This window comes from Falco peregrinus, chromosome 2 (genome assembly GCF_023634155.1).
Source record: "Falco peregrinus isolate bFalPer1 chromosome 2, bFalPer1.pri, whole genome shotgun sequence".
Classification (NCBI taxonomy): domain Eukaryota; kingdom Metazoa; phylum Chordata; class Aves; order Falconiformes; family Falconidae; genus Falco; species Falco peregrinus.
The window spans coordinates 59,315,034-59,333,894 of NC_073722.1; the positions used below are offsets into that span (position 1 = coordinate 59,315,034).

Consider the following 18,861-nt stretch of genomic DNA (forward strand, 5'->3'; position numbering starts at 1 on the left):
ACTAGCAGTAAATGTTGTCTTTATTGTGTCCTAATTATGTTTGATTAACCTTACTGTGTGACTATAACATCTAAGATTATTTTTTGTTAGCAACCAGGTTCAGCATTCAATTAAAAGGCAACTCTGGGCCTTCTGCCTTTGAAATATGAAATAGCTTGAAGCTTTGAAACTATGAAATAGGGAATAACAAACTTGCCGTATTATTTGGTAACAGTTGGTATAAATGTATATGTAGTGAGAGGAAGTCTGTTAATTATAGAGTTTATAGGTGTACCTTCTCCATCTAATGTTTTGCAGCTGAATTGAACAGGACATAATTTAGGACAACCAGAATGCCAGAATGATTAGCATTGTGGAAAAGTTGGGTTCAAGATAAATTTATCTTGGAGAGGGGATTTGTTATCTAGTTTTACAAAGAATGTACCTACTAAGCAAAAATAAAAAGTTGTCTGTAACAAAGGGACAAGACATGAATAAAAGTGTTTGATGAAGCAATAAAAATTTGGATCACCGAGTATTTCCTAGCAGTAATGTGAACTAGGCTTTGGGCTGACTTCAGTTGAAGGAAACTGTGAAAGCCACTAGTAAATTATCTTGAACTCTAATGAACTGGAATGTTAAAATGCATGCTGTAGGGATGGTTGCACACCAGGGGATAGGAAAAAGAAACATAAATGGTTTTCTGTATCTACTTTTTATAAAAGCATATCGAAGATCTGTTGAAAACATTTACTATATGCAGCCCAGAAATACACACGGCACCGAGTCTGACCTCAGTAGCTGTGTGGCTAATAATGGCTGGATTCCAATTCCAATCTATATGTAGCAACAATTATACTTCATAAAGTTAGCTTTTTGTTGGATTCAGACTACAAGATTGTTTTTAGAAGGGAGATTTAGATTGTGAGGATAAATAAAGTTGTCTAGGACTGGTTTCTTTGAGCCCATTTGTGTCTCGGTTTCTGTAGTTAAGAGAACAGGACTTAAAGTAAGTGCATGTTCATGCTGGATACAAAAAAGTTCTGGAACAGTTGCCCAGAGAAGCTGTGGATGTCCCATCCCTAGAAGTGTTCAAGGCCAGGCTGGATGGGGCTTTGAGCAACCTGGTCTGGTGGAAGGTGTCCCTGCCCATGGCAGGGGGGTTGGAACTGGACAATGTTTAAGGTCCCTTCCAACCTAAACCATTCTATGGAGTAGTCCAGCTTTATTCAGAAGCTGGCATGTTTGCATTGTGTTGCTTAGTGAAGGTTAGTCTTTTACAAATAATGTCAAGACTTTTATCTTCTGTGAATGTATTGTGGAAGCTTTTAGGGCTTTTTAAACCAAAGACTTGAACTGCTAAGTACCCAATACAATAGAGAAGGGTGAACCAAAGTTCCTTTAGTTTTGACTCTGTGATCTGAGCTGGCTTCTGTTCCAACTTAAAAGACATGCAAAGGCATTTTTTAAACTGTATAAATTATATTCTGCCAACTTGTCATATCCAAGATGGAACTGTCCAGGAATGCTTCCTCTGTCAAGGACTGACATTGACTTACGTGCATAAACCACCTGCATGTTATGCTACAGGAACTGGAGACCAATTAGGACAATCTTTTTGTGCTGCCATGGCACAAACTATACTTAAGATCAAGTTCTGTTGCTGTACTTACTGCAAGCCTGGTAAAAGCCTGGTAAAAAAGACTTTACAGAAAATATTAAAGCCACTTCAAAATTAAGTCCCATCCTCCCCTCTGTTAAGCCAGGGCTAATGGTTGTGTGTTCTGTTACGTGGCTGAACTGTGGTGTTACCTTGCTTCCTGAATTGCCTAGGAAGCTTGTGGTTTCAAGCAAGTGAAAACTTACGAAAGCTAAGTCATATGTTGTTCAAGCAATATGATATGATGTTCACTTAAAAGGATAGTGTGTTTTTTCAGGAGATAAGCCAGAGAAAAGGAGGAGCATGAAATTAGTAGCTTGCTGTTAAATGGATTGGTTTATGCTGCATGTTGTAAACTGTTTAGTAAATGTTTACTGAAAGTGTGTGTTTATGTTTGTGAGGAGGGAGAGAATGTGTGTGAACTGATGTTTTTAAGATGGCCAAGGCTTGGCCAAAGTGGACTGAAGTAGGTTGAATTGGAACAGACTTGGAGGCACAGCATGAAGTTCATCACTAACACCCAGGCTGCCTGTTGACTGGGGACTTGAAATGTCTTAAGGTACATGGGAACAACATCCTTCAAAAGAAGCAACTACGGATTTTTTTGTTTTGTATAGAGGAATAGTTGAATAATATCTTAGAATTTTTCAGAAACAATTGAACATATTATTAAATCTTCACTCAGATGTACCTTACATTCTTGTGCAAAAAATGCCAAATTGACACACTGTAAAGGCAAGGTGGTAGACAACAAGAGCTTTACAGCAAACAAGCTTCCTAAGATGCATTACCTGCCACAACTGCAATATCTCAGTGTCCCTGTTATGTTAGGTGTCTTTTCAGTCTGTGTCTCTAGACATTGTTTCTATGCAAGGTATTTCGATGCTTTTCTATTTGTCTGAATGGGGTGCTGTCTTAATCTTAAATTTTGCAGGAAACTTCTAGTACATCTGTATAGTGCTTTCAGATTTACTTTAATACTTTCTCTTATCAAGGGTCATGATCAGAGTTCTACTCTTGCCCAGCACTCTGTTGAACTGACATTACCCAATCACCATCCATTTCACAGAGATTTACTTCGATATGCTAAATTGATGGAATGGCTCAAGAACACAGATTATGGAAAATACGAAGGGCTAACAAAGGTGTGTGAAGTGCTCAAATGATGATAGAGAATGTACATAATATACTGGTTTTGAGAGTCGAAATAATGACCTGTGTGTATGTGCCTGTCCTTTTAATATTCCTTTATATTAAATTTAATTCACTTCTCCTCTTTTCTTGTTCTTCTTTGGAATAGGAAACTTCATATTTTTGGTATTTGTTGTATCCTGGGTTTTTTTTTCCCCTCCCAAGATTCTGTGTCTATGTTCTGAAGTATCATAGGATATTAATGTTAATATTTATGTTTAAAAAGTTTGCTATTTTACAGTCTAGTAAGAAAAATAATTAAGCTGGCTTTCATGTTGATGTACTTATTGTCTGTGTGACACTTATTTCAACAGACCTTCATTTCACTTGGGAATATCAAAAACCATCAATGTCTTTTGTAAATTAGGTTAAATAGAAACATATTGGCTTTGTATATATGTAACTTAATTACCTTGTTTAGAACTGGCATGGAGTGGAAAAAAAGTACTACAGAAGTATAGAAAATGTTTACCTAGAAGTCAAGGGAGAGTTAGTCCTTACAGAAAAAGTCTTTCTTTAATAAAGTACTGTCATTCTTAAAACCTCAGACATGGAAGATTTAAATTAGACTCTTAAAATGGCTTAGAAGTAGTTGTTCTTTGGCCTTCAATGTAAGGCAAATAGTCAGTGAATGGCTAACATCTTCGTGATCCTCTGATAAATCGAGACACATATTTATGTATTATGTGTGCTAAGTAACAAAATTCTGAAGAACATAGGGAAGTTTTTGGTGATCTTTGTCAATGATTATCCTTATAACCTTTGTACTAAAAAAATCTAAAGAAACCACATAATCTTCAAACTTATTTCATTCAATCACGAACTTATTATTGTGCCTCTTTAAAATTTGAGCTTATTTTTGGCGGTGTTACAAACACATTATTTTGGGATTGATTGAATCTTACAGTAAAAGGAGGTCACATATTCAGGAAGGTGCTTAGCAATGGCATCCTATTTGCTTTTTTTTGGGGCATAGTAAGAGACTGGTAAAAGAAGCTACAGAGAATGGTGCTGAATTCTCTCCATTCTACTCTTGAATTGAAATTCTGTGATAGTTTACCACTAGTAATCATATTTGTATGTACCATATTGCATTTCTGTCCTTACAGAGAAGGAAGTAGCAGTTTCTGACTGATGCTCAATGAACTCTCTAGGAAAATGAATATAAACTTCTTAAATATCGTTAATATATTTATAGTCCAAAACAGTTTGTTATTTAGTATAACTTACATACTTTCTAAAAAACTATTTACCTGTAATAGAACAAAGTTAATATGTACACCTGTTTACTAACTTTATATTTTTCTTTTAAGAATTATATGGATTATTTATCACGGCTATATGAAAGGGAAATAAAAGATTTCTTTGAAGTTGCCAAGATCAAGATGACAGGCACAACCAGAGAAGGAAAAAAGTTTGGTAAGCTTCCAGGAGGCGCATATCTTGCTTTGAATCTTATTATTTGTTTATAGAATACTCATTACAACACTTAGGGCAAATTTTTTAATGGTGTAGAATTGTTTAGTTCTGGTAAGGTAGAAGTTGGATGAAAAATATGATTGGTAAAACTTCTGATTTCCACAAGGCAAAAGTAGCACAACTGAAATCTTGTGAAATTGGTCAAGACAGAAGGATAAAATACGGTATTTCCAAGATTTCTCAGATTTTCACTTTTTAACAAACAAAAATATTTTATTACTTAAACATTTTTATTACTGGAACAGATTTGAAAAATCAGCTCATAATTAAAGTTTGGGCAGCATGCGTGTGTTCCTTCTGCTACTATTTCTGCTTTTGATAAGTTTTGGGTGGATTTTGAAGAACCTAGTTTTAATAATTCTGCCTAAGGAAACATGTATTTCATTGTGTTTTCAGTGGGATTTACCTATGTAGTCCGAGACTAGAAATCGTACTTTGTTAGCTTGTAGGTTTTTCTGTTTAAGGGAGTATGTATTCCTGCTAGGATTAAATACTCTTGTGTGAGTATGGAAGTGAAGCTTTTTAAAAAATAACCTGAATACTTAGAAAGCAACAGTGTTATAGGTATATTTATATATTGGCTATTCTACATTTTAAAATGCATTGTTTCAAAACTTCTTCAAAAATATTTGTATTTGCCACAGTTCACCAGTTTCCAAATTGTAAATTCAGAAATTACTTGCAGCTTTAACTAGTAAGTTCTGTCAAACGGATTTTGGGTCCTGAACTTATGCTTTGAAGGTTGATGGTAGAGAACAGAAAAAAGTAATGAAAGGAAGAAAGCATGAGAGTGGTGAGGCTTGGTTGAGGGAGGGGGAAACTGGAAAGATAAGTCTTGGCAAGTTGTTGGACATGGAGAGCAAGTGGTGTCATCATGTGGTGTTGTCAGAACAGTAAAATTCATAAATCCTGAAAAGCTATCTCATTGCAAGAAAAAACCCACTTTATCCTAATAGAAATTGATTTCTAAAGCATTCTAAACACTTTATTATCTTGGCACTTCTTTTGTGATTGGCATTTGTGAAGAGACAGTTTTTGTAGCAATTTCCTAGCTTCTGTAAATGTTACGGAGTGATCAAGCATTTTGGAGAAAGAGGTCCTTCAATTCACCAGCATTAAGAGCTGCACCTTGAGAAGGCTTCTGTGGTGTATTTGTAAAAATGTATTTATTTTGTAAGAGCTTATAACACTGTGTATTTTCAAAGGCTTCTATGTTGAAGGTAGTGGTTGTTCTATTACTAGTTGCACGTTAATTCAAAATCCATTGGTTCTTAATAGTAAACTTATTTAAGGAATAGTGTAGGTGCATAATGCTGCAGTTGTACTTGGACATAAAGATGACCTGTTTCCAAGCTGTGTTGGTGTGTGTTCTTGCCTTTTTTTTGTGCTTTGGGAATAGCACTGCTATTTGAATGCCTCAAACGCAGGGGGGATGCTGGGAGAATTCTGGCATTCTGTGCAAGTGCAAGGTTCTTTGTCTGCATTTTTATGGCAAAAAAAAAATCTGGGTCGTCAGCATTCACACTTGTCTTAAGTAGTCTTTTTTTTTTTTTTTTTTTTTTTTTTTTATTTTTCCCTTCTTTTCTGATGAAGCCAAGACTTTGATACTTAAATACCATAAAATCAATGTGGGAAAGAGGGCTACTACTGTCATATGTTTCTATGACGGGGCTTCTGAAAAGCCACTTTGGCTCCCCTGATTGTTCAGGGCCTGGTCTTTGCCTGTAGTTCTTCACATTCTGCAATACAGTCCTTTGCCTTTGTAAATTGAGGACAATGAAGAAGTGGGACTAATGCATGACAGATGCATATGCTGACTATATCAGGCCTAAACATTTTATTCAAAACCTGCCAAAACCCCCAAGGTCTAAAAACTAGGCTGGAATTAAAAATTTGCATTTGACGTTATAATTGTCAGTAGTGTTGCCTACTTGAGAACATCTGGTATTTAAGACATGTTTGTGGCATTTAAAAGTATTTACTCATTTTCTATTACAATAGGTTCTGCTTGCCTGCTCCATTTTGAGGGGCTTGTAGCATCCATCCTCATCAAGATCTTTTTAATACCACATACTGCTTTTAGTGTATGTATGCAAATGCCTTTTACTGGTTAGGGATTCTCTGTTTACTACAAATGCCCATTTACTCTAAATTGCATACTGAAGTCCACTTGAGGAAACTGTTTTATTCTGCAAAGAAACAGGAAAAATGAAAAAAAACCTCGTAAATTTTTTTACCCTATGTTTGTTGTTTTCATCCTCTCTGAATTTGTAGTCATAAATTTTTGTGCAACATGAATACAAAAGATGTATTCTCTATGTAAACATCCTGATTTGCAAACAACAGAAAAGTTTAGCCAGTCTTACTGTCAATATGAATGGTTTTGCAGTATTGGCGTGTGTTTTCTAAATTGAAAAGGTGGACAATATCTATGACTCAGTACAAAATTACAGAAGTACATTTTAATTTCTTCATGTCTATTATTATGATGATTGATCATGGAAACTGAGTCTTTTGCAGTATTAACTCTGACAAATAAAACCCTAATTTAATGGACTCCTCAGTTTGGGAGAATGTAAATATGTGTTACCAAAAATGTTTTTTGAACACACTATATAAGACAAAGTAAAGTTTAATACCTAGAAACTTACTCTGTTTTCCATGTAGCTTAGACACTGAACTTCTAGAATAGTACCTCTCCAACTAAATGTGTTTGCAATGTAGTTACTTGCTGCTTATAGTTCTCCGCATGTTTCTTTCCAGTTAGAGCTTAACTTGCATCTTGTGCATGGTTTGTGCAAACTGCATTTTAACTTGTCTTTGTCTTTGATGCTTGCAACCTAATCCATCCCAGCTACACTGCCTCGAAAAGAAAGTGCTGTCAAACAGGAAACTGAGAGTGAGTATAACTAGTTGCATTAGTTGGTATTGTCAATGCATGTGTGTCAATGTAAAGATGTAGTGCTGCATCATGGAAAAATGTACCTAACAATGAAGTACAGAACTCCGTTCAGAGTGAAATAAGCACTAGCAGAACCATTGTTTTTGCAAAGCAAAAATGAAGCACAGCTAAAATGGTCCAACATAAAAGTTGAGAAGGTTTGCAGGTAAAGGCAACATCTTCTGGTTTTTCCCATGCTACTAGTTGATATTAAAAATATGTTTGTGTCTGAGAGCTTGTTGTAGTTTTCCAACTCTTCTAGTAGGTTGAGGTAACAACTTTTATTAGATCCGTATACTTTGTCTTGTGTCCCTAGACTAGATACCAACAAAGCAGCTAAAAGCAGTCCTGCAAATTTCATTTAAGTTTGTCATTGAGGTGTGAGAACTTTATGTGGGGGGTCAAATACTGATGATTTCTTGGTCTTGTTATGTTACTAGCTTTCTCCGTACTGTTCTAATGCTTCTGAAAATTTGGGAAAAAATAAAAAGATATGCTCCTCACCTAGGAGAAGGCCCCACAATATCAGGAAGAAATGTCTGAATGTGAATTATGATCACAGTGGGGGGAAGTGTTAGCAGTAGAGTTGCTGTGGGGCTGTAGATCCAGCAATATAGCTGGAGCAAACTATGTAGACAAAAGGATGTTAACAGTGGAAAGATCAAGTTCAAGATGAAAAAGTGCGTCTGTGTATATAAAGCTTTTTAATTTTTGCCCTTTTGTGGATTAAGTTTTTTGCTTGTGGCAGCCTTGGCCCAAAGTACATTCACAAAGATCATAACTGGTCTTTGCTTCTGAGTATTTAAGGAGAGTATCTATCACAGTGTTCCTGTATTTCATGGTTTTGTTCCTTTTATATCTTTTCCCCCTACTTTAAAGGGCTTATATAGCTACATTGTACTTGAAACTTGCTGGAGTATTTCAGTTACCTTGTAATGAGAAAAGAATGCGTTTATAGCAAAAGCATTTGCAGATTAGACAAAAAATGAGTTGTGTGATCTCAGTATAGGACTACTAGCAACTCTTGATCTCATATATTCTGTAAGGAACCTGTTCTTCTTGAGTATTTTATTCTGCCTTTGCTTCCCTCCTTCATAGTGTCTTTTATTTCACAGGTCTTCATGGAAGTTCTGGAAAATTGACTGGGTCTACTTCTAGCCTAAATAAACTCTCTGTTCAGAGTTCAGGAAACCGTAGGTCTCAGTCATCCTCGCTGTTGGATATGGGAAACATGTCTGCCTCTGACCTTGATGTAGCTGATAGAACAAAATTTGATAAGGTAAAGCCAAAATGTTGCATAGGATTCCTGCTTAGTTTTGTATGAGAAGCGTCTTACATGTCCTTCTTGTATAGTTCAAAAATCTATACTGTTTAAATCTTAACACATGCCAGTGTCAAATTCTGTATGCACCTAATAAAGACAGCTTCAAAGAAATACATAGATCAGAGTAGTATTCTCTGATTCTAAGATTCCCCTTAGTTCCTTTATATGTTGAGTGTGATCTTTAAAGAACATCAATCAAAAAATGATCTATTAAGTTTAAGCCCAGTATGCTTTTTTAAGCAAATAGGAATTGAATAGATAGATTCTTCAGCTGTTTTTATTTTTCTCAATACAAACGTTCACGTGTTGTGTTGCATTTTGCCAGTATGTAAGCAAAATGAAAGATAAGAAAGCATAATCTTCTCTTAGCTAGGACTTGAGCGTGACCCTAAAATTTACTTATACTGGTTTCACATCCAGGTTACCATCAGTTTTCAGCTTTAACCAATGGCACTAAAGTTATTGGAATGTCCTCAACATCTTTTTAAAAACCTGCTGTCCTCAGCATCTGGTGGCTTGGTTTTTTTACTGTGGAGGGAGAAGGTGCTGTTACCACAGTGAGCGATAAAAGTAATTTTCCTGTTCTCTATTGAATTATTTGATGAAGATGAGTATTTTTCTTCTGACTTCTTCAAATCCTTGCTCAGTCTTTTTCTGGGAGGAAATATTGTGTGCCTGAAACCATATTAAGTTATTACACACCTGTAGCGGCAACTTGTCTAGAATTAAAGTGATAGCTTTTAAAAACAAATTTATACAAGTATTGTGCTAAATTTTTCAATTTGTTCTTTTATCTCACACCCACTGGGGACATATGAGTGTAACTAATATATACAGAGTTGTAAGCTATTGAGCTGCCTTAGTAGGTTTTTTTCAATTTTGTTTTCCTATGGGAATTTTCCATAGTGTGGATTTACTATATGGCGCGTATATTAGTCCTTAAATACTTGCGGAGAAAATTCTGTGTTGTGTGAAGATTACAGATTAGAAGTATGTGTAACACCTGACTTACAATTTCAGTAGTTTTTATTACTAAAAGTACATTATTTTAATGAATTATTGGGAAAACAGTGTTTCATTTTAGATTAAATCTAAAAATCATTATGAATACTTCTATTTCAGTACAAAGCCTGCTGCTGGTTACTCTAGCAGCTATGTAGAAGCTTTTTGTGCAGAGCAGGTAAACTGTGTATGTAGAGGATAACAGGTTTTCTTCCCTGAGGTGCTTAATTTTGTCGCCTTCCTCTCCGCAATCCAGGCAGAGAAGAGGGTGGCAGAACCCATGACTTCCTATCACAATGCATATGTTTTCACTATAGCACTGAGGTCCTTCCTCAGACTGTGACTAGAAAACTTCTAGTTGTGGAAAACCACAGATTTTTCTTTTTGTCCCCCAGTGTTACATGGATGAGAAGGGACTATGTTAAAGATGCAGCTGTCACTTCAAAAGATACAAGTACAAGCTGTTTCCATTTCTATTAAATAGAAATAAGCCTTTTAAAGCTTATTGAAGATAGAAAATATAACATCCTATGCAACAAACAATTAACATTAGTATTTACTAACTGTTCATAGTATTTGGTGTGTTGATAAAATATTTGGCTTTCTTTAGATTTTCGAGCAAGTATTAAGTGAACTGGAGCCTCTGTGTCTGGCAGAACAGGACTTCATTAGTAAATTTTTCAAACTACAGCAGCATCAGAGCATCTCGGGAACAGCGGTATGACTTTATTCTCTCACTGAAGTAAAAAGTACTGAATAGGGCCTCATAAGAGACCTGTTTGAAAGACAACTTCTGAATTTATCTGGAAGTTATGTGGTCCAGGTGATCAATTAGTTTTTCTCCATGAGCTGGCAGAATCTTTATTTTTGGTTGACCAATACAAAAACTATTAAATAAGAACTGACACGCTGCTTTTGCCATGGCTTTGTTTCCACATATGATCGCAATGAATTCTTCATCATGCTACCCAGGAAAGCAATGGGGACTAATTGTCAATAGCATTGTATTTGGTGGAACATGACCAGAAAACTACTAGAACCTCACAAACCACTGTATTTGCAGCTTTGGGGAGCGGGTGAAGCTTACTGTTACTGTTTTGTCAAATATACTTATCACTTTGATATAGAACTGGAGAGAAGCTTTCAGCTTCCTTTATATACATTTGTTGTTCTTACAGAGTGAAGTGGAGGAAATGGATGGAGGAGCTTTAGTTCGTTCATACACTTCTGGTGTTCCACAAACAATATCATCTGAGTATGTGCTGCTGTTGTTTGTTACTGATTCTTAAGCCTACATGTGAATTTATTTGGCATATAAAACTATTTTCTCTATAATCAGAAATTGTTCTCTTTTAGTGAAAGTGAATAGTGAACTCTTCATTTGTACCTAAACACTGAATGTATTAGTAAATATAAAAACTTCTGTAGATAGGTTGGATGTTTTTGTCTATAGTAGTATAAAAAAGATGCTTAATTCTCTAATAGTTGTCAAAGTGAAACTAGCCACTGTAGTATATAAAATATGTGTTGGAAAATACGTTTAGCAAAGTTCTGAATTTGACTGCGTGGTAGCCTCCACGCAGGAAATGCTTTTTGGAATAGTTTATATCTGTAACTATTGTTTTGGTTTTTTGTTTGTTGTTTTTTTACTGTGTGGCACTGGCGTTTCTTCCCTTAGTAGCAGTCTGAAATAAGTGAGACTTGCTGAATGCAAATGAGACTACTATAGCAAATAAATGTATCCTAGAAATGTTATCAAAGAGTGTGTAAAATAGCCTGGTAAACTGTCAAGAGTAATATTTTTATCTTATGCCTTTTTAATAGGAAGGACATGATCCGACAAATGATGACAAAAATATTTCGTTGTATTGAACCTGAGCTGAATAATCTTATAGCGCTGGGGGACAAGATTGATAGCTTTAATTCGCTTTATATGTTAGTTAAGATGAGCCATCATGTATGGACAGCACAAAATGTGGACCCAGCTTCCTTTCTCAGCACGACCCTTGGAAATGTTTTGGTGACTGTCAAAAGGAACTTTGATAAATGCATTGTAAGTTCTGCAGTTATTCTGATTAAGCTAACTATAATATTATAGGAAGCCCACTCCTGCCAAGTCTGATTTTGCATTTCTTTATAGTTGATTTTTTTGCTTTTAATTGGAAGTGAAAATGAGTAACGGTATTGTTCCCAAAGGCCAAGCTTTCAAAAAAGATAAACAATTTGGTGGTTGTTTCTTCTTCCTCTCCAGTTTTCTTCAATAATTAGCTATTTGTAACAAATATGGCCACGCATTCACTGATATAAGCTAGCTGACATTTTAGTTGTTTGTTTAAACTTGTACTTTCATGGAGAGTACTGAAGTCAGTTAAGTAAACTGTAGCTCTCTGCGTTTTTTACTTAACAAAATAAAACCTCATGGACTTACAATGTTTTGCTTTTCCCCTTTGACCATAATGTGCCAAATAGACAGACACCTCTTCCATGTGTTCGGTTATTTCTATCTTACCTCTAACAAAAACTTGGTTTAGATAAAATGGCAAGTATTTGTATCTTACCTCTAAGAAAAAATTGGTTTAGATAAAATGGCAAATCTTTTGGCAGCAGCAGAGGCAGCTTCTACTGCCAGAAACTTCCTTTTGCTAATACAGTATGACCATTATATGAAATATGGCAGATTCAGTGAAAACATAGTTGCTGGTATAATTTTCTTTTTATTGTCATAAATGTGATTTGACTCTAGGCCAACATAAGAAGACTGACCATTCTTGGTCAGTTTAATGCTTAAAATATTTTGAAACTGATTTTTTTTTTTCCAATTATACTTGGAAATAAAATGACAGTAGAAGATTAAAGAAACTTCCTTCAGCAAAAGGAATTGCTAGCTTGACTGAATCAGAAAAGTGAAGTCCCTTGTTAGATTATACAATTAAAATTGTTAATTGTCTCTGGTAAATAAGTTTCGGGTCTCTTTCTTGGTGGTTTTTTTTTAATAGTAAGTAAACAAAAGCAGAATAAAAGCTGTAAGCTTTTACTTGCCCGTCTTCCTTTTTTCTTTCCAATTATTTTATTTCTTAAGTTTTTGAGGGCAAAAAGGGAGGAAGACTAAGTAGGCATACTAGTGGAAAGGTAAAATTATTTCCATGTTTGAATAAATGTCAATTTTTCAGTATGTTTGTGTTTTCTTTTTCTAGTTGTTACATGGTCTCGAGTCATATATTAGAGGCTAACATCTGTTCTTGTTTCAAATTTAAGAGTAATCAAATGAAGCAGATGGATGAAGTAAAAATCTCCAAGAAGAGTAAAGTTGGGATCCTTCCATTTGTTGCTGAATTTGAAGAGTTTGCAGCACTTGCTGAATCAATTTTCAAAAATGCAGAACGACGAGGAGATCTTGATAAAGCCTACATAAAACTTATTAGAGCTGTTTTTGTCAGTGGTGGGTCTTCTGAGGTTGTCACAGTTACTAAAATGATTGTTTCCTCCTATTTATATATAATTTTGCTCCGAGCAACAGTTTTTCTATGATTTTAAGACTCTATTGCAAGCCCTGTGACCAATATTGTGCTGAAATTGTGTTATCTCCGTTATCAGTAGGAGAGCAAGTATAGACCTTTTGATTGTAATACACTTTTTAAGAGCAAACGGTAGGTATTTCCCTTTGTACATATCTGTAAAGTAACTTTCAGTTATGACCAAGGGAAGTAGTTAAGACTCTGGAGGGAGAGATGTGATGGCAGCAACACAACAAGCTCAGTCTGAAGTGGTTTCCTGTCTTTTCTCCCCCAGTCTATCTTAAATTAGGAGATGAATCGATATGGGGATCCCTGGCATTTGGCTCCAATACTGTTCATCCTCACAGCCTTGTCTAAAGTAAATCACTTGAGTTCTGGTTATGAATTTGAACCTTTCTTGGCAGATCAGGTCCTTTGTGTCCTAGTCTGACACAGCAGAATGTTTCTCTAGTCCTCCTTATTTTCCCAGGTATGGTCTGGAAAAACAGCAGCAACCCCTTTGTTCTACTGGTTTTATTTAACATTTAACAAAAAAAAGGTGGGAGGAAGATATGCAAGCCAATGAACTCTGGAAAAATTGTCCTTCCCTTTTAAAATGAGGAGGACACAGATGGATGGACCTCTCCATGCTGATTTACCTGCAAACTTTCAAACAACTCCACCTATAGTAGTGCCCAACCACTGAGACTTACCTCTTCTTAAGGGGAAGATTGGGCAAGAGGAGGAAGTAGAAGCGATAAAGCTAGTTTGAGGAAATGGCAACATAGTAGTCCTGAACGCATTAAGAAATTGTGAAGAGACATTACTTAGTAGTAGACTATAGTCCATATGTAGTCACAGGAGCATCCCAGCTGGCAGGACAGTAAATTTTGAAAAAGTTTATTTGATTGCACCAACTTTTCTGACCTTAAGTATTTACTTAAGTGCTAAAACTAAGCAAACACCAGTAGACAGGCAAAACTCTGCAATAACTAGAGCTTAGAAAAGCATTTTTAAAAGGGTTTCAGAATTATGCCAGTCAAACACTGAAGAAGAAAAATAATGTTTCAGACAAGTACAAAGCAAACTTATAGAACAAAGAATTATGATGAGGGAGGATAAGGGATAGAAGTAAAGAATGAAGATGAAACAAAATTATGTACAAAACCCATGCAAGCAGTATGTTTAATGCAGTAGGATATTAAATTTACGAGTGATATTCGAAATGGGTCAGAAAGATGTAGTACTTCAGGCAGAATTGGGGGGTAGGGGTGTAGAAAATTATATGGAAGCACCCCGTCGGCTGTAGCAGGCTCTTCCTACTTGGCAGTTCAGTGTTCTGACTGAAATGAATTTGTGATCTTTATTGATATTCTGGTGCCCATGGTCACTTTCATGGTGGGCATCCTGGTAGTCTTGGCAAAATGATTGATGGATGACAATGTATAAACACTTAACTGCACTTTTGGTTGAAGCCATCTTCTTCTAGCCTTCTTGTAGGTGCAGTAAGAGAGTGATAGGTAGAATTTCTTTGCCTGCCCTACTTTTTTTTGAGGAGGATGAAAGTAAGAGACCTGTGCAGGATTATCTGGTTTTATTATTAAATTTGGCGATTGACACTAACTAAAACTAATAAGCAAAAATTGAGAGATTGAGTACGTTTTTTGAAAAAACCCCACCACCTTATTGAGGACTTTTGTTCTAGCAAAGAGTGGAATCAGTTTTCTTTTATTTTTCTTAAATTGTTTAAGAAATAGAACTATTTAAGAAAATCTATCATGTGAAATGTATTAGGGGTAATGAGAGCATGCTTGCAAGCCTCCACAGAGTGTGGATTGTTTCTCACATAGGTAAATGAGACCATATGTAGTCGCTACTTTATATCTTTTTATAAGTGACTTTTTTTAGGCATACAAATTTTCATGGTCTTAGAGCCTGTACATATCTGCTACTACTTTAGAAGGCTCTCAGATACCGATTTATTTAGTGGCAATTATGACAATCATTCATACAAATGGTTATTGACATAAAATCCAGAATTCCTTTTCTGACAGTATTATGGTTGTTGGTTATGTTGTTTTGAATTTGGTTGCCTTTTGGTATTCTAAGTATTTTGTTTGCTTTTTCTTTCAGTTGAGAAGGTAGCTAACGAAAGCCAGAAAACCCCCAGAGATGTGGTCATGATGGAGAACTTCCATCATATTTTTGCAACACTTTCTCGCTTGAAAATCTCTTGTCTAGAGGCTGAGAAAAAAGAAGCCAAACAGAAATACACTGATCATCTTCAGTCTTATGTAATCTACTCACTTGGACAGCCTCTTGAGAAATTAAATGTAAGTGTATATGAGTTTATATGTGAGTAGTCTTTCTCAAGTGTTTAGGCGGTACTATCTGATCTCTTTTACGCTGCACCTATCATAATCACTATTTTATTTAGACCTGAGCGTGCCTGCCAAGAGTACTCTACGTGTGAGGGTAACAGTCTTGGATGAAAACAACCAAATTTTTCATGGCAATTGACAGTACTGACTGAACATCAGTTGTGTCTTAAGCAAATGGTCCTGAGGAAGGAAGAAGCAAGGGGAAAATAATCAGGAGCTTTGGGACAATTTTCCCCACCTCAACTGCAGAGAAAATTACTGTAGTTCCTGAATTGTTCAACAGTAAAAAGTTTTAGGGAAGTTCCATATGTCTGAAGTTGAACTAAGCATTAAACTGCTGACAGGTTCACACTCAGTTCTGTCCACTGAGTGTTCCTGTTCATTGCTTTTCCTATAAGCAGGATTTAAGCCGCTCGCTCCCTGATAAGTCTTAAGATGTATTCTCTTTTTGAAAATTTAAATGCTTTATTGCTGCTTCTTGCTTGTTGTGGGTTGATGCTGACCAGCACCTAAGCTGCCACATAATTAACTTCTTGCTCACTCCCCTCTCCGATAGGAAGAGCAAAAGTGAGAAAACCTGGGGGTGGGAGATAAGGACAGTTTAATCAGTGAAGGGGAGAAAGCAAGGAAGAAAAATAGTGATGCAAAGGCAGGCCGGCACTACCTCTCACAAGCAGGCTGATGTCTAGCCAGTTCAGAGCAACAGCCACTTTGAAGACAAACAGTGCCCTTGCCCATTCCTTTGACCCTGATTTTTATAGCTGAGCATGATGTTACATGCTGTGGAAAAAACTCTGGCCAAGTTTGAACTGTTCAGCAATAACCAAAATTTTTTATTGTGTTATCAGCCCTGTTTTCACCACAAATCTAAACCACAGCTCTATATGGGCTGCTGTGAAGAAAGTTAACTCCATCTCGGCCAGACCCGGTGCACTGTTTCAAATGATGTTGTGGCTTTACATGCATGTTCATAGGTGTACTTCCATCCATTTTTGTTACGTTGAGCCAACTGGTGTGGAGCAGTGAAAAGAGAGGGCAATTATGAACAAATAGTGCTGTAATTATGGTTTAAGTAGAGAAATTCCTATTCAGGTGTTTATACAGTTTATCTGAACGATCTTGTATTTTCCCAGGTTATTGGCCTCATTAGTTGAGGATTTTGAGGCTGATTCAGTATTAGCTATAAGGTTGCAAAAAATAGCTTGATTGCTCCTGGAAATGATTCAGTCTTATGCTAGTAGTTACGGAGTGCTGTATTGTTGGGCTTGTGCTTCAATGTTTAAGGCATGGGGTAACACACAACAGTTGTTAAGTAGAACCAAGACTTAATTTGACAAGCATATATATAGATTTATGATAATCATTAATGCTGTTATTGTTCGTTAGCATTTTTTTGAAGGTGTTGAAGCTCGTGTGGCACAAGGGGTACGAGAAGAAGAAGTAAGTTATCAACTGGCTTTTAATAAACAAGAGCTTCGTAAAGTTATAAAGGAATATCCTGGTAAGGAAGTAAAGAAGGGATTGGATAATCTCTACAAGAAGGTAGATAAGCATCTCTGTGAAGAAGAAAACTTACTTCAGGTAAACTAAATCATGGCTTAAGAGCCTTGTAATGTTTACAGAAAGGCTTTTTATTATTGCTTTTGTATATGTATCCTGCGAGAAGTGCCTGGCTTCAGAGTAACTGAAAAACCATGACTTCTGAGTGGAAGTTTTTATAATTCCATTCTGATTCTGTTTGTTGTAACGTTGATTTGAATGGTGGTAGTAGAGGTAAGAGTTCAGAAAGAAACTCTCTTTATGATTCCCCAGCTGACCATTAATGGGTGATCTCTGTTCTGCAAAATATACTGGAAGTAGAGAACTAGATTTAAATGAACCGTTAACCGGATAGGAAATTTAGCTGGTATGCTATGGCAGAATATACTTCCAATTACACCTGTTCTCATAGTTTTATTATCTAAGTTTTTTCTTATAATCTGTAAACTTTCTCACTGGAGTAAATGATAAGTAGATTTAAGAGTTAAGTATGTATTAACAGCTTTTTAAAGTCTGAAATGGCAATTAGTAGCACTGTTCTGGTTCGGACTGTTTTGTTTATTTTTTTTAGACAAAAGCAATACCTTTTTTAGGGCAACTTCCTCATCATCTTTACTGTGTTCTGCTTTGCAGATCTGGTAGGAGACACATAAACTTTAAAGATCTTAAACTTAATGGGTAAAAAACTTCAATTGTGTTTTTTTGAATGCAGCAACTCAATTTACTGAACTTTGTCAGCCAGCTGTAGTTCTAAGATGACATCTGAACTGAGAATCAACTAATAAGCCAGTGTTTTGTAGTTCATGTATAGTGTATTGTCCCAGTTGACATTTTCTGAAGTTTACTTCCTTTGGCAGGTTGTGTGGCATTCCATGCAAGATGAGTTTATACGACAATACAAGCACTTTGAAGGGCTGATAGCTCGCTGCTATCCTGGATCAGGAATTACTATGGAATTTACTATACAGGATATTTTAGACTACTGCTCCAGTATTGCACAGTCTCATTAAGTTCTTGAAGGGGGAAGAGAAGCTAGCAAAGTTTGTGCCTGTGTATAAGGAAATCAAACACTATAAATGCTATTTGTTTTTAAAATGTGGATTTCCATGTGTATGTGTAGCTAACTGCCATGTATGTCAAGTTACACTCCTGCTTCAAATGTCTTTCAGGGCAAAATGAAACCTTAGGGGATTTGTTGCTCTTCTGCTGGGTTGAAGTACTGTTTGAAAGCATTAATTCTGTGAAACACTTTGGATATAGTTTTCCCTTACCCTAATGTTCTTATACTTTTATTTATAATCCCTTCTCTTGCTAAAAGCAGTAAGCACTACCTTCATAGTATGTAAAAAGGATACTACTGTTTTCACTAGTATTTTGCATCTTTGAAATTATCTAAGCATTAAAGACTATCAAATTGTTCCATAGCTTCTTGAATGAGAAAGCTGATATGGAACGTAATGCAGTGTGAATACTGCATTTGTGTTCTGAGATGTAATGTGATTATGGCTATAATTCTTAATAAAACCGTGTTCATCATTCTTTATTTCGAAGGAGTGTTTTTTCACAAAGGTGAAAATGTGGCGTTGTTTCCATTGTTTTGGCTCTGGACATTGAGAAATAGGGCAATTGTACTTCAACGCTTCCCGCCCCCCCCGCCCCCCCCCCCTTCCTTTTAGTAAGTGTGATGTAGCATCAGTATACTCCCACATCATGTAACCCGTTCCTTCTCCTGGAGCCTCAGCTGCCTGTGATTCAGGACCTAGTTTTTCTGTACAGCTTGAGGAAATTGCTGAGTTGTTGGATAGAGCTGAGGTGTATATAGAATAGAAACAGGTACAATAAAGATAAACATGTAGACAGGGATGCAGATG

The 18,861-nt window shown here is 36.1% G+C and overlaps 1 protein-coding gene across 5 annotated transcripts in view; it reads left to right on the forward strand.

Annotated features, from left to right (window-relative positions):
- EXOC1 (exocyst complex component 1) overlaps positions 1 to 18,533 on the forward strand; it is a 30,259-nt gene extending 11,726 nt beyond the window's left edge. For 3 of the 5 annotated variants that reach the window (XM_055798069.1, XM_055798073.1, XM_055798070.1), the window contains 11 exons: positions 2,635 to 2,784; positions 4,144 to 4,249; positions 7,164 to 7,208; positions 8,366 to 8,529; positions 10,187 to 10,294; positions 10,755 to 10,831; positions 11,401 to 11,629; positions 12,832 to 13,015; positions 15,204 to 15,403; positions 16,838 to 17,032; positions 17,848 to 18,533. In XM_055798069.1, the coding sequence (XP_055654044.1) occupies positions 2,635 to 2,784; positions 4,144 to 4,249; positions 7,164 to 7,208; positions 8,366 to 8,529; positions 10,187 to 10,294; positions 10,755 to 10,831; positions 11,401 to 11,629; positions 12,832 to 13,015; positions 15,204 to 15,403; positions 16,838 to 17,032; positions 17,848 to 18,000 (1,611 nt within the window). In that variant the 3' untranslated portion in view covers positions 18,001 to 18,533. The remainder of the gene's footprint in view (positions 1 to 2,634; positions 2,785 to 4,143; positions 4,250 to 7,163; positions 7,209 to 8,365; positions 8,530 to 10,186; positions 10,295 to 10,754; positions 10,832 to 11,400; positions 11,630 to 12,831; positions 13,016 to 15,203; positions 15,404 to 16,837; positions 17,033 to 17,847) is intronic. The other 2 variants (XM_055798071.1, XM_055798074.1) reach the window with 1 other exon arrangement.
- Positions 18,534 to 18,861: the final 328 nt, after the last annotated feature.